General features: G+C 41.1%; 1 protein-coding gene across 1 annotated transcript in view; it reads right to left on the bottom strand.

Annotated features, from left to right (window-relative positions):
• fbln2 (fibulin 2) overlaps positions 1 to 17,035 on the bottom strand; it is an 87,635-nt gene that overhangs the window by 67,998 nt on the left and 2,602 nt on the right. The window contains exon 2 of the mRNA XM_084347815.1: positions 11,972 to 13,887. Within this exon, the coding sequence (XP_084203941.1) occupies positions 11,972 to 13,790 (1,819 nt within the window). The 5' untranslated portion in view covers positions 13,791 to 13,887. The remainder of the gene's footprint in view (positions 1 to 11,971; positions 13,888 to 17,035) is intronic.

The raw sequence follows: 17,035 nt of genomic DNA, 5'->3' as shown, positions 1-17,035 counted from the left end.
TCAAGGTTTCTTCTTGACATTTTGACCTTAATAGCTTTATCTGGCAAAGGTCAATCTACCAAAAGTAGACCCTGCTCACATAGTCCTCTGTAGGACAATAGCATACTGCAACTAAGAAGTGGAAACTAGGAAAATAAACTAGAAGCTCGAATTACTGTCTTGCAGTTGTATGCCTCCGCCTGGTGCCTAAACCTAACCAAACCGCAACCGTTTTCACAACGTTGATAACAGAAATGGAAGTTCTCACTATGTTGAGATGCATGATTCCAGTGAATAATATCCAGTGACAACAAAAATCAGGAGGAGGAGGATCAAAATCAGCAAAACCAATGAGCATATGGTGTCAATGCTTAAAATATGGATGTTGCTGCCAAGAAGCTGAAATTTCTAAAACGTGTACCTTACACGCATGTTCAACCCAGCAGCACGGATCAGCAGAGTTTCAAGGTGGACACACATTTGGTGTCACCAAATGTAAAACATGGTCAACATCTCTCCTTCTGTTCCTGAATTATGGTATTGAATAATGGCCAGAACATTATGATGTCACAGTGAAGTTGACCTCTGACCTTTTGCATATAAAATGTTATCACTTCATCAATTTATCCTATAAGACATGTGTGTGAAACTTTGAATAAATTCTTGAGTTATGAACGTGTGTTGTGAGGTCACAGTGACCGTTGACAACCAAAATCAGTTCATCCTTGAGTCCAAGTGGATGTTTGTGTCAAATTTGAAGAAATTCCCTCAAGGCTTTCCAAGGATATCGCATTCACAAAGATGGAACAAACGGATGTATGGTTGGACAGATGGACAGACATCCATTTAACATAATGCCTCTGGCTACAGGTGTCATGAGGCATGAGGCAAAAACAACCAAAACTTCTAGGTGTCATTCCAGAAATAGTAAAACTCTTAATATTACATTTATATTTTCAATGTGCTTTTGCTGGTTTTTACAGTCTTTTCAACTCCAGCTTTAATTCATGTTATGTTTAGTCTCATTCACCAACTTCCTCACTCTCTGACTTTCTCTTGGAAGATATATTGACAGTCCACCAAATGAAACCCATCGGTACCTTGAACAAAATGGCGTTTAAACATTGTTGGAAACATTTGGGATAACGTAAGTGCACAACTCAACAAAATACACAATGAAGGACTAGTTGTTCTAAGACATTATAATATAGAAATATTCATCTAAGTGCAACCCTCAACCCTAAACATAACATATGGAGATAGTGAGGACTCAAGCCCCTTACTTTTAAATGAGGCGCTGAATACATTGCGAAAGCATAATTTAAAGTTGGAAAGCTATCCTGCTGAAAAACCAAGGACAGAGTGACACAGTGAGTGTGAAGAACAGAAAACAAATGTAAGAAAAGCTGTCTCTCAGTTATGGAAACATTTCACAGCCTACTACTTTAATTGCTTCTGAATGAAAACCATTCAAATATAGTGCCTGTCCCAAAATTACCCTTCTCCCTCTCAAACTCCAAAATTAATTAATTTGCCATTTTGAGGTAGTCATTATAAATATAATGAAATGCAAATGCCCCTAATCAACACTGGTGTTGGAGGAAGCATTTGGGTGATAAAACCAGCCCTGGCTTAAATTACAGGCTGCAGAGCCGAGGACAAACTGCAAATGGCTTTACTCAGACCCTCCACTATTTGTTAGTATTTGCAATGTAAAAATAATCTTTTGCATGTTTTTTTGGAGTGATACAAGTCTGATAATTCATTTTTTTTATAATTGGAAACTGAAGGCAGAGGCATAAGGAGCCAGGTATCAAGGGCCAGCTGGGACAGGACACTTATAGACAGGATTCATCTTGATGACATGGAGCTGATCCAAAAAACAACCAGTGTCTCACTAAGATCCATTTCAGTGATCAACTCTGTTCAGTGTCACTAACAAATCTGCTGCCTTTTACTGTGTCTGGTCTATTAGCAAACTGAAACACTGCTGAGCTGAGGAAGTAGACCATAGAGAAACTTCATTAAACAGACATGTTAGAATTTCATTTTGAGTAACAATATTTATACTATGTATAAAATCATAGGTCTGTCCCAGCTTGTATGTGCTGTAGAGAGATACCTAACTGGGCTGTTTCTCTTGCCTGACTGCTTGTGTTTGTTGCCCAGTTGGACACATTTATAGAAATGGTGCTGTGTGCAAATATCTTAATAAACTCAAACTTGAAGACTTGATGATTTCTGGAAGCAATCACTACAAAATATGTGACAAATAAGGTGTTTTTTTTGGCCAGTGGCCTTCTTGAAACTGAAGGAATATGATACAGATTTAGAAATTGTATGTTTTCTTTCTATGAATGTTAAAGTAAACGGGGTGCAGGCAGGACGAGACACGAAGGCATCTGATTGGTTCTTTCAACTCGGACCGAGAGGGAGAGATTGGTCAGAGTTTTTACAGGCCTGCAGCTGCCACAGTCTGATTTATTTTGTTCCTTTTTCTGAACCATTATGTATGGACTACTCTCAGGGTGGAAAGACCATTTCACCCAGTATAACAAAAAGTGTTTCTGAACAGGATTACCAACTATACCTTTAAACTGCTGATAATCTGGGTGCAAAGTCCGGCGCATGGCGCAAAGAGCAATGGTATTTAGACTCTGAATTAGTCATAAGTGTGTTTTGGGGTGGAACATCAATCAAACCAATCAGAGTATCGTCTCCAATTCCCTTTAAGAGCCAGGTGCGCCAGGACCTGAAACATATTGAACAGTAGCACTCGTCTTCAGTGAGGTATGTGGTCCTCGGCTGCTGGACCCTCTACCCCGCAGTTTCACAATTTTCTGTCCAATCAACAACTCTGTTTGACTGCAAATGAAAAGGAGGAGGAGGAGCGCTGCTGCCTCCCTCTGTGTGTGCACGATTCTCAGTCAGTGGATCAGATGGGACGGGTCATAAAAAGTATCATCCTGATCAATAACTGTGGGATGAGAGGAGAAACATACGTCCTTAATGAGGAAAATATTCCCTGCAGCTATCCAACAGTAGAAACAATATGTGTATCTCTACATTAACATGCGCATTTGCGCACGAGGAACAGCTGATAAACTTAATTGATTATTTAAAACTCTTGACTCGTTTCCTTTGGAGCGTTTATAACTACAGCTTTTAGTTTTGCTGTTTAATTGTCCATGATATTTGTTACTGTATATTACTGCGTTCATGGAAATGTTTAAAACATTTGCCATTTACACAACGTGGGCACTGGGTGTGAAAATGACAACTGCGTCAGTCTGAAACTAGCAATGACACTTGCACTGTGCACGGCTTTGTGCTGAGCATAAGATAGAGCCCCCAGAGTGCTTTGAAAAACCTGCACCTTTCAATGGAAAGTAGCTAGGTGACGTTATATTAAAAATTGCATATTTGTGATGTTGGAACATAACTCTTATTCTTATACATATCTTCAAGATTAAAAAAAAGTAAAAGCCAAAAGTCAAGCTAAATATGAAGGAATCGCTGACTAACTTTGGTAGTAGTTATTTTTAAGCCTGCTGCCATCTGCTCAATATGAATCTAAATCTTCCCCTAATGTCAAAAACTGTTCTATGAACGTTGTTTTATAGACCATGAAACTGAAATATAATGATTAGAAAGAATCCAGACTCTTGAATTACCTCACAGTTAAGGACAAAGGCACACAGCCATCAGGACTTTCCTGGAGTTGTGTTTTTACGAGAAGCCTATACAGTCAGTGTCCTCAGCCATGCCCCCAGCACGACTGTGGTTGCAAAAACACCAGCAGAACTGATGCAGAAACATGGTGGGCTGTGTCTGCCTAGGCCTCTGAGAGCTGACCAATCAGAGCAGACTAGCCTTTTGGTTGGGGAACTCACAAAGACAGGAACTAAAACAGACCCTTCAGATAGAGGGTGAATACAGGTGCTGCAATAAGCATTTTATAGTCAGTGTTGGGCAACGTATTAACGTTACAAAATGTACTGCCGTTAAAAAGTAACTTGCTACGTTACTGCGTTATCTACTGAGAAAAGTAAAACGTTAGAGTAATTTAGCGTTACCAAAAATCTGCACAAATGCATTTCACTGTGATGCTGTTCTTGTCCTTTTTGCCCAAAAAAAGTTACTCGTTAAGTTACTCGTGATAACAGAAAAGTAATCAGAGTATTCTAACAGATTACTTCGTCACAAGTTACCCCTGACACTGTTTATATACATGGAGTATGAAAAGTATAAACATGAAACTAAGTATAATATGGGACCTTTAACATATTAACTTAAGGTTAAACTTAAAGTTAAATTTAAAGTTAAAAAAGTAGGAGTTCCTTGGACAAATAATAGGAATCCTTGATTGGTTGTCAGATACACAGACAGTTCTGTCTGGCTGCTGATTGGTTGACTGAACTTGCTGCTGCTCTCTCTCTCTGAACACCAAATGAGAGCACATTCCCTGAGAAATACTGCCAACTCTCTTCAAGAGAGAGGACTTAAGGTCTGGCCAAAAGGTTGCTAATTACTTTTTCTAGCAAGCAGTCTTAAAAATCGCCAAATCTAGCGAGAAACTTGGCAAACACCGTCCTCCACAAACTGAACGGGGAGGTTTACAGTCTTGAGTGATGTATTACCAGTAAATGTCACCAGTGCCCAAGTAGGCCCTTAACTTTTGCAAATACTGTAATTGCTGCTTTTGCGACACACTCCAGTGAGTCCACACTTTCCATGTGTTTTGAATCCCTTAATGTATGAGACAAGTGCTTCAACATGACATGAGATTTCAGATAAATGTCCACTCAGCCAGGAAATCCCATCACAGTCATTTCAGCCAACATCACATTTAATACCGTATCTCATCAATTCTTTCATCATATGTTATACATTGCTCAGTTTGAAATGTTTGTATGGTAATTCCTTTGAAGAGGTAAATCATTTCTGTCACTAATCCAGATATATAGATAGTAGTATAAGTTTTGTGTATACACTCCTGCATGAATACAATCAAGATTTTAGATCAAAGTCACATTTGTCCAAAGTCCACAAGCTCAGTGTTTGCTGAGCTATTGTATATCCCAGAGGAAGCAGTGTATAGGTGAACAGATGGAAGCTTTAGCCTGGTATTTACTGAACACATGTAGACCACCTCGACGGAGGTCTGAGAGTCGGCTAAATGAGCTCTGTTCATAGAGTTTCTGTGGAAATGATGATGTGAAAACTCTTTGTCTCTTGCAGTGTAGCTGCGTGGACAGCCATGAGCAGTCCAGATTGTGTGAGCCATATTCCATGACCATCCTATCTGTCAGGGCCTGGGAGTGTGACTGGCATTTTAATTGCAGTTTTTCTAAGGGGACTGTCTGGGGCCTTGAATCAGGATCACACAAAGTGGCTTCGGAGGCACACAGGCTCCAGTGGGGACTTGTCTGAAGGAAAAGTGTTTTCTGCTATGAAGAATTAGAGTCACTTTTTCAACATCTTGTTTTTGATGGTGTAATAACTAATGGTTAAATAATCACTATACATCTCTGGGTTGTTTATCAATGAGAGTGACTCTGCAATTACTTCATTAGGAGCTAAGATTTCAGGCTTTTCAACACACTTTACAGGCTGCATTGTGTATTGGAACAAATAGTCACCAGCTATTAGCGTGTCAGATTCTCTCAGCAGTACCAATGCTGCAAAACATTTCTGAAAGGATGGAAAAAGGGACATCTCCTTTCTCTCGCCAAAAAGTTAATGTTGTTATTGCATTATTTATTATATTGATATAAACGCATCTTTATTTAATCTTAGCTGCGGCAGACTGTTTGCTAATCCCTCCCCTATTTGTCCAGTCAGGGTTGGCAACCGTAACTTTGCTTGGCAGGCCTGTTAATAGCAATTAATGTTCTACATATAGTTTAGAGGATTGGGCCTTTTTGGCCTTTTCAAATAAAAAACAAACTAATAACTGCATCATTTTACACATTAAAGTATTTTTACAGGTCCTGAGGAATACTACTGTATATGTAAAAAAAGTAGTATAAAGCCTTTTGTGGCTCCAGAGGAAGCTGCATATAATTGGATAAATAGCAACACACATAGAACAGAAGCTCTCACCTGGAGAAATAAGGACATCAACAACACAGCACATCCGGACATACAACAGAGGTGGGTGAAAAACTTCCAACAGAGAGCTCACCCAAGCAGAGAAAGATGTCCTTGCCAAAGGACTGAACTTTGCAGTAACCCCAGAAACAGATACCGGTAGTAGATCTCATCACAGCAACACAATCAGCCATCAGAAACAACAAGTTGGCAGACAACCACTCTTGCTAATGCAAAAGCACCCCCCTCCAACCTCACTACTGAGGAAAGGGAGGCCCTGGCATTAATCAAAAGAGATCAGAACATCATCACAGCGGACTACCACACCAAAGTCACTGGTCTGCTTAGTGATACTAGCACCCATGAGACACTGAGGCGAGATCCTACCAGTGGCTACACAAAGATGGTTATAGAATATCTGCAAAAACTGGAAAGGAGCCATTGACAGGCCATTATATTACCGACTGTACCCCAGGGAAGCCATCCCATGTATCTATGGACTCCCCAAGATACACAAGGAAGGAGCACCACTCAGATCCATCATCAGCAGCATCAACTCAGTTGCCTATAACATATACAAGCACTTAGTGAGTGTCCTAGCTCCTTTGGTCGGTTTACACTCAATACCTCATCAAAAATCCACAGGATTTTGCCAACAAAGTGAAAGAAATAACACTGGACTCAGACAGAACACTGGACACACACTGGAACACTTTTTACATGCATTCCCCCTCAAGAAGCGATTAACATGGTGAAGGAATGCCTGCTACAGGACAGCACTCTGTCCAGGAGAACCAACTTCACCCCAGACCACATTTGTGCCATACTTGACCTCTGTCTGACGACCACATACTTCCAGTACAGTAAGGTTTCTACAGACAGAAGCACAGCTGTGCCATGGGCTCACCGGTGTCCCCAATAGTGGCCAACCTCTACATGGAAGAAGTTGAGAGCAGAGCCTTGATGACCTTCACAGGAACTGCTCCCAGCCACTGGTACAGGTATATGGACGACACCTGGGTCAAAATTAATTCTGTGTACAATAACATCAAGTTCATGCAGGAAGATGTCAGAGGAGACAGTCTGCCCTTCTGGGACTGTGCAGTACACATCGAAGAAGACAGAAGCCTCAACATTGAGGTGTACAGAAAACCTACACACACAGATCAATAGTCACTGTTCATCGCTGTTCGCACCCACTGGAGCACAAGTTGGGAGTCATCAGAACCCTAAACCATCTGGCCACTAAGTCAGAGGGGAAGGAGAAGAAACAGAAGCACATCAGGGGAGCACTTAAAACCAGTGACTACCCAAACTGGACCTTTGTCAAAATCTCTTAAAGATCCAGAGCAGACAGAGAGGAGGAGGCGAGAAAAACGTAACAACATCGTCATTATTTATGTCACGGGAATAACTGAGAAACTCAAGAGGATCTCTCATAAAGATCATATCCCGGTTCACTTCAAAACCAGCAACACGCTGAGGCAGAAACTTGTCCTTCCTAAGGACAAATCACCCAGACATAAACAGAGTAATGTAGTTTATGCTGTTCTGTGCAGGCAGGACTGCGCAGATTTGTACATTGAGGGGAAAAAACCTCCCCATAAATAAATGGCACAACGCAGGAGGGCCAACTCCTCAGGTCAAGACTCTGCTGTCCACTTACATCTGAAGGAGACAAATCATTCCTTTGAGGACAAGAGACAGATAAAGACATATGGTTTGAAAGAGGAGTACAATAATCCGTCTATGTCGAACTAGAACGACCGTCTTTGAACAGAGGAGGTGGCCTATGACATTACTTATCAACCACCTACAATGCAGTACTGAGTCCCCTCCCCAACCATTCACACCTTGGCTCACCTAGCCCTGGCAACCCCCATGAAGGCCGGTTGGGTCAACGACCTCTCATCCTCTTGGATGAGAGGTGAAACGTCTTCAAGAAACTGAAACACACCTACGATACAGCACTTAGAATTACCATGATCTGGATGACTGAGAACCTTCATCAACATAGTAGACAGTCACATTAGAGACAAGGCTAGATGTTAGTGGGCTTTTTGTCCAGTGTGAAAGGGATAAAAGCAAACAAGCTTTTCATCCATAAGTATATGCATGCTTAAAGTTGGCGGGTGTAGTTCTAGAAAACAGTACATGAAACTGCTCACAACAAGCTCTGTGGATTATCTTAAGTCACATGGTCATGATTTCTGGAAAGAGACATTGCTTTTGAGTTTTTAAAATACATATACATATATATACAATCTGAGTGCCATCTAATTTCATTATATTGGAGATACATCTCTATGGATGATATCTCCAAAACTCTGCAACTCACACCAAACCTATCTATAGATAAATAGAAGTACAGGTAAGAGGGAAAATGTTTTATTTTGCAGAAGACTATATGTACTGCCACAAAGACTATTTCTACTATCTTAAAGTCATATTTAATGTAGTAAATTATTCAAGTAATGGAAGAGAACTACTACTACTGGTGCATCTGTCACCAGTAATGATTTAAACATTTTCAATATATTAAAATAACGACATTCTCATTGTCATGCCAAAAAGAAGTACGTTTTTATACACTGAGGTATAAAGGCAAAAAGTCCTTTTTTCATTTTAGTGCGACTTTTTAAGGTGTATATCCAGAATATAACATGTAGTACAAACTTTGCCATTCATTTTCAAAAAGATTACCATAAAGATCATCTTGTGTCAGATGTGAAATAGTTGCCAAATTCTGTGTGCTTTGCTGTTGCCAACCTGAGATGATAAACTTCACTATCAGCAGCTTGGAGAGAGGCCGTGCCTGGCACTGCCCTATATCTCAACTCTAACAATTTGAGCAGACACCTGTCTTTGGACTGGGGCGTTTCTATCGGGAGGAAGCAGTTTATCTAGAATAAGAGCATCCTGCCATCCCAACAGATAACTCCTCCTAAGCTTATCCTCCTGCATATGTTACAGAGGACACAGCAATGTGTCATTTTTAGGGAGTAACTCTGGGATCCGGCCATGATCTAGCAGCCAGTCCACTGCACACATTAACATGAATCAATGTGCAAATGGCCTGAGAATAAATCAAAAGTGGCACACAGTGATTATGTAATTACATTATATCATCAAAAGATTAATTGATTAAGCCCAGCCTACTAATAGATGAAGAACTTGATAATTTTATCATCTGCATGCTCTATTTAAAGAGCACTTTAATTAAATATGTTGTGTGTATATAGACTATCTTACATGATGTCATTTTAGTGGAGAGCTTCACAGTAAAGCAACACCTGTGCAATCTAATCAAATACAACATCCTTGCAGTAAATCCTAAATTCATAAGGCGTGTAAGTGTTAGTTAGAGCTCCAGTAAAAGGTGCTGTCCTTGACTACATGATATCCTACATGTATAGAACTGCAACTAAATGATTATTTTCATTATGGATTCATTTATCTTTATTTATCTGAAATGAAGCAGTTCATGTCCAGTGTGAAAGCGAAAGTCAGTGGTGAGTTATTTTAACTAATAATGTAGGCAACTTATGTGACATAATGAAGTAACTGAAGTTATGCATGTGATGTAGGTCTAGGTCGGTAGGTCAGCCTACCTGAATGTTAAAGCTATAGTTGGTAATGTTGGAGAGCTAGCAAGATTTGAAAGTGGCACCTCGTCTAAGCTCCACCCCCTTCTCCCCCTCCCGTCAGTGCTCCGACCAAAGCCCCGCCCCCACAAACTCGAACGCGCATCAGACAGTCCGTCAGCAGGGCAGAGGAGAGCCGTTAGCACTGGGCTAATACAAGCTACAAAAGTAGCTAAGTTGGCTAACGTTACATATTTCATGAAAATAACAAATCCCCCCGAAGCAAAACAAATAATTACCTGTCCAACAGAAAGACAGCAACCTCTGCATCACTTCTGGAAGTGCTACTTTAGCTGCATTTTCTCTGCCATTGTTCTCTCCTGCTAACTGTGCTAACTTTTCTTCTTCTGTTGTTTTATGGCTGTTGGCAAACAACTGTTAGGTGTGCATTACCGCCACCTTCTGACCTGGAGTGGATCTCCTGCTAACTCCATATGCAGTGTGCTGAATATATCCGGCAACACGTGACACGTGATGAGTGCGCGCAGGGAGGAGGGGGGGACAGAGGGGGGTGCAGGCAGGACGAGACATGAAGGCATCTGATTAGTTCCTTCAACTCGGACCGAGAGGGAGGGGTTGGTCAGAGTTTTTACAGGCCTGCAGCTGCCACAGAGGTCTGATTTATTTCAGTCCTTTTTCTGAACACATTATGTATGGACTACTCTCAGGGTGGAAAGACCATTTCACCCAGTATAACAAAAAGTATTTCTGAACAGGATTACGAACTATACCTTTAAATACACCAATAAACCACAACAGTAAAACCAACGACAGGTGAAGTAAATAACATCATGTTATTACAATGCATAGGTGTGCTGGGAATTACCCACCCACCATTGGGGAGTGTCGTTGGGTGTACTTGGTCTGCAGTGGTATTTGGGTGGATGATTCCTATCAAGTGGCATCTACATGAATGCTAGGACTCAAGGCTTCCCAGCAGCTTATTGCATAAAGATAGGATAAAATATGATAAGAGGAGAAATTCAATTAGGCACAGCATCCCCTGCCATGAAGGCCTTCTTCTTCGTTTTCAACAGTTCTTTGATGTCCTTATCAATCCAAGGTTTGTTGTTGGGGAAGCAGCGGACGTTCTTAATGGGGACAACACTTTTCTCAAAGAGCCTGATGTAGTCAGTAGCCTTGTCACACAATTTAGCAATATTGCCGCATTGAAAGCTCGCCTTTACGCCGCTTTTGTTTGTTCATACTGAACCAAGCAGCGCCAACATTAAGCCGCTTTAGTCAATCATTTCATCAAACATGCTGGCATTGCAGAACCAAAAGAGGCGTGACGGTACATCTAACATTGAGATCTGTTTTTTTTTTTTTTATGTGTACCTGTAAATCTAAAAATGGATCCACCGGCTATTGATAATCATATGGAAGGCTGTTATAATGGGTTGTGATTGAGATCCTGACCCACCATGTACCGTGGAAAGTGACAAAGATATGTATGCTGTCTCTTTTCCAGGAGGAAGTACACTGAATTCTTGACTGACTTTTCCTCATTAAGTTTGGTGATTTTCTTTCTATATAAGTTGCCAGAGACAGTAACTAACACAATAATGGAAGGCGACATAGACATTGTGAGTTAAAGTCTTTTGCTAGACATCACTTCACATAATCACCGCCAGTCAACTGCGGGAGCTGCCTAACTCTCACTGCGGGGGACAGACAGTTTTTTCAGGCGGAAATGTGGCAGTAGGACGGACAGGATGACAGCTACTTTCCTATGTATAAATATATATATGTATATATATATATATATATATATATATAAGGTATTTTGGTATTTTAAGTTGTGTTTTTAATGGCGGAGTACTGAGGATGAACTGAAGAATCTCACAGCCAGAGGAAAGAAACTGCACTGTAGTCAGGTGGTACGGCACTAAAACAAAGTTTACTGTCTTTTATTGCGACACAGGGGCCTCCAGAATCAACGATAAATGGAAAGTTCCTTGTACCTGCTTTAAGATAAAATGTTTCTTAAATTAAAAGAATAGCCCGAGCAATACTGGATTTTTATGACCGATATTGATATTTTGGAGTTTCTATATTATGATATATTAGCTGATAGTCTTAAATACATAAACACAATGCAAACAATAATATTGATATAGATTCCTGGGATTTTTTTAAATGATTGTGACCAGAATACATACTGAGCATTTTACAGTGTAAACATTTTAGTTGATGATGATGTTTCTAGATTACTTAGGCAAAAAGCAAGCACCTTTTGTATGAAAGCATCTTACCTCCATCAGGTCTGACAAACAAATTAAGGCGATTTTTCCTCTCCCCCTCTTTCTCTGTCACCTCTTCCTGGTCCTCACTGTGAAGGTTAAACAGCCTCTGGCCTGATTTTCTGCTGAGCTCACTCTCCAGTGTGAACCCTACTGGCAGCTGGGTAGTGGTGGTAATGAAATGGACCATGGGGGTTGTCAGGTACTCAGGCCTCCTGGGGGAGCTGGTGCTGGGTCCAGCTGTGGTCTTTTCGTAGATGCTGCTCTCTGACTCCTCATGGCTTCTCTCCTGTTGTACCTTGAAGGGCATGTCCCCTCCTTCAGGCCCAGTGACGTGATGAAATGTTACTATTTCTTCCTTCTTCTCGTCCTCTTCCATTTCTTCTCCATCCACCCCTTCCTCGTGGTCTGGTGTGACTGTCCCTTGTAATTCTTTCTGATCATGTGAATTTGCTTGGGGATGGATTAGGCTGTCTGGGCTTCTCAGCATGTTCAGTGAAAAGTTGATTCTATCTAATCGTCTCTGCGGATTGGTTTGACTGTCTGTACCTCTCTCGGGATGATTAATGTCGATCTGACTCACTGAGCCTGTGGGTGTGACACTATCTGTTGCATTTTGGTGATGTGTCTTAGATTCAAAGCCTTTCTGATGATAAACTGTACTCTCTGAAATCATATGTGAATAATCTGGGTGTTGTTCATGCCCTAATCCTTGGTTTAGTGGAAATATGACACTATCTGAACTTTTGACTGCAAGCAATGGATTTTCAAAATCTGTTTGTGCAGTAAGATCACTGAATGAGATGCTTGTTAGCCCCTGTGAGGGCTGCCAAGAAGTAGTAGCGCCCTTGTGTATATATGTCCTGACAGTACTCTGCTCTGCTCTCAGGGGAGTTTCTGTCACTTCTCCGCCGTCTGTCGGATGGTCATGAACTCCATATCGCTCTCTCAGCTCCAGCTTGTTTGCTCCGCCAAAGCTTGGAAGGGCTGAGGTTGTGTCAGGTCTGTCAGAGCCTTGGGACACAGAGATGACCTTGTTGGAGGAGGAAGAGAAGGAGGACTGGGTGGGGAAGACAAGAGACTGAGGGTAGGTCTCTGGAAAGTCTGTAGGGCTGTAATCATATTCTTCTGGCTCCTCCTCGTCCAATTTGAAGAGAGGAAGATTCCCATTAGGGTTATCTAGTGGAGGGCCATATGGTGTGGACTGATCCGTGTGCCCTTGTTCAGCAAACCTGTAGGGGTGACTGCTGCCCCTGCTGTCCTCCCCTGTTGGTGCAACTAACATTGGTTTCTGGACCTTTTCCGGATCACAATCTGGCACAGGGTAGCACATCAGCTCCCCCCCTTCTTTGGGGCAGTGGCAGACTTGGCAGGAGTCGATGTGGAAGGAGTGTCCAGCCTCATACTTTTGCCCATCATGAACACATCCTACACGTTCGCACTGCATGCAACCATCTGCAGGCTCTGAAACATGGATACAGTTTGGTGGTATATCAGGACAGCTGATGAAGCTGCAGCTGATCCGGCCCCCTCCTGCAGGGCAGGAGCACTCTGTGCTGCCATAGTCAACAAAGTAAGAGTCTGCCTCAGGCACTTTACCATTCTTGAATCCAGCATTGATGCAATCGTAATACTGGTAGCCCTCACATGTGCATCCTTTCTGTAGGCATGAAGCGCAACAGGCGCCACTCTCCAGCACTTCTTCGATACAGTTGTCCAGCTGGGGACAGTCCACACCAGTGCAGTCACGCTGGCACATGCACACACTCAAGTAGAGGAAGAGAAATGTACACCTGAGCAGTGTTACTTCAGACATTACAAGACCAGCCATGGCACCAGGTGTATGTACAACACCAAAGGAGATCAGTTATCGTCCTCAGCCCTCAGTGTGTCTTCAAGGATTCTGGCACATGTTAACCAACTCTACTCTGCAAGAAAGAGGAGAAGAAGAGAAAGACATAGGCTTATTTCTCAAAAAGCAAATGCTCAAATTACAGCCCTCAACTTGTCATAACTTTAAGGCTACGTGCTCCTCATCAACACCAGCTGCAGAGCAGTGTTTTGAGTCATTATGCAGGCTGTCATGATGGAACTTGGAACCTACCCAAGTCTGCAATTTCTGCACCTTCCCTGATTTTCTCCATGGGAAAAATTGCTGTAACAGTATTGTGTTGCAATCAACCCTAAAGTCTAAATGCTGAACATGGAATTCATAATGCTTTAGCAGTTGAGTGTCTTGAAAATTGATCACACTTTATGGGGAGTACTTTTTCTGAAGTAATTAGCTAGGTAGAGACCAAACTGCAAGGTCTTCTTTGACTAATGATTCTTGTTCTAAGTTGTGTTTAGTTAAAGAGTTGCAGTTTCACACAGCTCCATTATGGGCTTATTTCAGTGAAGTACAGAGATCAAAGACAATCATTAATAAACAAAATCATCATAAAACTCACATAATTCATCTGTGATTTTAGTTGTGAGCTACACATTGAACCCCCTCAGCCAAAACAGGCAGAGCTCAAACTAACAGAAATGTATTTAGATATATTGTCTGTAATGTTGCAGGTATCCCGCCACTAACAAAGAAAACCACTATATAGAGCCGTAATTAAGGAAAATAAATACTTAAATGGAGTCCATAAATGATTCAAACACATCAACAACTTGACAACTTTCCCTTTAAGAACATTATGACACTGAAAGTGTAGCTAAATTGTTTTATGTATTGACTCATAACTTGCCTACAATGTAAAAGCATTTCAATTGGAAACCAAATAAATGAAGCTATAACGAAGGTTCAGACAGGGACACTACTCTTTCGCATGGCCAGTTTTTAGTTTATTTCTCACACCATCCTTTCAGTTACACATGCTCACTTATAATTGCCTGTCATTATGTGAGGCCATGAATCAGCTGCTCACATAAGCAGGGCACATCTATCCAATAGCACAGCGACACACCTTCACTGTTAGCCTATCATCTTGCTGCTGTCTTTTTAAATACAATTGTCTCCTGCCTTTAGTTCATTCATGCTTCTGTTTTGCACACACACTCCCACTCCTCATCATCACCCAGTCTCCGCACATTCACCAGCTTCATCATTTAATCACCCTTTCTGTCTCAGAAGTCATCTTTCTGACTCATCACATATCTGCTGTAGTATATCACATATCATCTGCTGTAATTAACCTTGTCTTTACTTCATTCACTAATCTTCTAATTTACTTAATTTTGTTATTAGTCTCATCATGTTACAGTGTCTCAAAAACAGTAAAGTGAATTTTCTTGGCATGGCAAAAAGTAAATGTAAAACAATTTTGTTTAGTTATAAAGGCCTTCAAACGCTCAATCAAACAGTCTTTTGTTCGGAGACTTGCCAGACCACTCTCAATAAAAAGGCTGGTTTTCAAAGTCAAGCAGTTTGAACCACAAAATAAAATGTACTTGTATGAAGCAGAGGAAAAAAAGAGGAGTTGAATAATTAGAATTTCTTGGTCTAAACTTTCAGAGTTAAAGTTTCTGTGACAGCCTCCCTGGGGGGATAACTAGCCCCGGCCCACCCTGAGACCCTCTGACCCTTAACTGAGCTGACAGTACTTCTAGCCTGAGAAGTGAGGGTCACACAATTCTGCCAGTTGACGTGACACACAGTGTTACTGTACTGGACATAATAAAAGTTGGCAAGGCTGCAAAAGAATGCAAAATGAGTGGATTATAAACCCAGGGCCTCTTTTATAAAGCCTTTACATACAATAAGGGCTTGAAATGTGCGTACGGCACTTTCTGAGCATACATTTGGAATTAGAAAATAAATATTTGGAAACATGGAAATGTGTTTAAATTTACGGATGCCTATGTGCATTTTGAAAGCAAGGGGAATTGGCAACAGTGATGGTGGTGATGAACAGAAGCCAGATTGTACAAATTGAATGTGTATATATACTGTACTGTATTTATATGACCAAGTATGATCTTAGTTTTCATACAATTAATGTGTGTAAAAGCGGTGCAGTGAGCATGAATGTGCACAGAGCGCACTAGAGACACTGCCTTCTCCAGAACATCAACCAGTACATCTTGACCTACTGCACATATGGATTGTATTAATTATCAAAGCCTGGAAATAAAGCCATGAACAGCTCTCACACAATTGTTACACTTCATATCGTCATTATGAGCCCTCATCATAATTCAGGCTGAGTTCACCGGAACAGAACTTAATAAACAAATAGTTTTCACGTATCAAACTTCCATTTTCAAATGATATCTCGGGGTCAGGGAGACCACTGATCACCACAATCATTTTGGTAAGTGGAACAGTCAGTCTGATTGCTGTAAACATATAAATACTGTGGTGCCACTCGTGCGTAATGCTGCATGATGGATGCACAGTATTTTACAGTCCTCGCACTGCTGCAGGACAACTTGAATGAAAGAATTAATTTCATGTGTTTTATAACCTCCATCCATCCAATCATTTTCTTCATCTTCCTCGTGGTCGTGACCATGATTTAAAAAAAAAAAAAAACATTGATCAGTGGCTCATTTCCATGCATTAACAATCATAGGGTACTTTGCACTGACCATTTATGGTTGAATGTGGTTATGGAGAGGGTATAAGATCACACGTCCAAGTTGATTTAGGATTTATTGTGCACTGTTGGGCTTAAGCCAGGTTTTATAAATTAGTATATATTTGGGCTCTGGTGCCTCATTAATTAAACTGCGGAGAATCAGCACTAAATCTTTGCATACGTGCAAATGAGGAAATGTACGTACAGCAAAAAATATTCAGATTTATAAAACCTGGCATACGCCTGCCAGTGTACAATTTGAGCCATGCAATTTGGAAATTGAGCCACTGATCAATAAAGTAAATCATGGTCACAACCTGGAGGGAGACATAGACTTTTTTTTTCTAACACAGAAAACAAGGTTTTTGTGGGTGAGGTGGAGGTTATCACGTAGTCCTCTCGCAGTGCGATGACAGTAAAAGATCCATCATGCAGCATTAAGCATAAATGTCACAGCAGTATTTATATATGTTTACAGAGATGAGACTGACTATTCCACCTGCCA

The sequence above is a fragment of the Pagrus pagrus genome, assembly GCF_965226575.1.
Source record: "Pagrus pagrus genome assembly, chromosome: 3".
NCBI classification, from domain to species: Eukaryota; Metazoa; Chordata; class Actinopteri; order Spariformes; family Sparidae; genus Pagrus; species Pagrus pagrus.
Note: the sequence above shows the minus strand (reverse complement) of the source record. Positions and strands in the feature narration are given on the sequence as shown.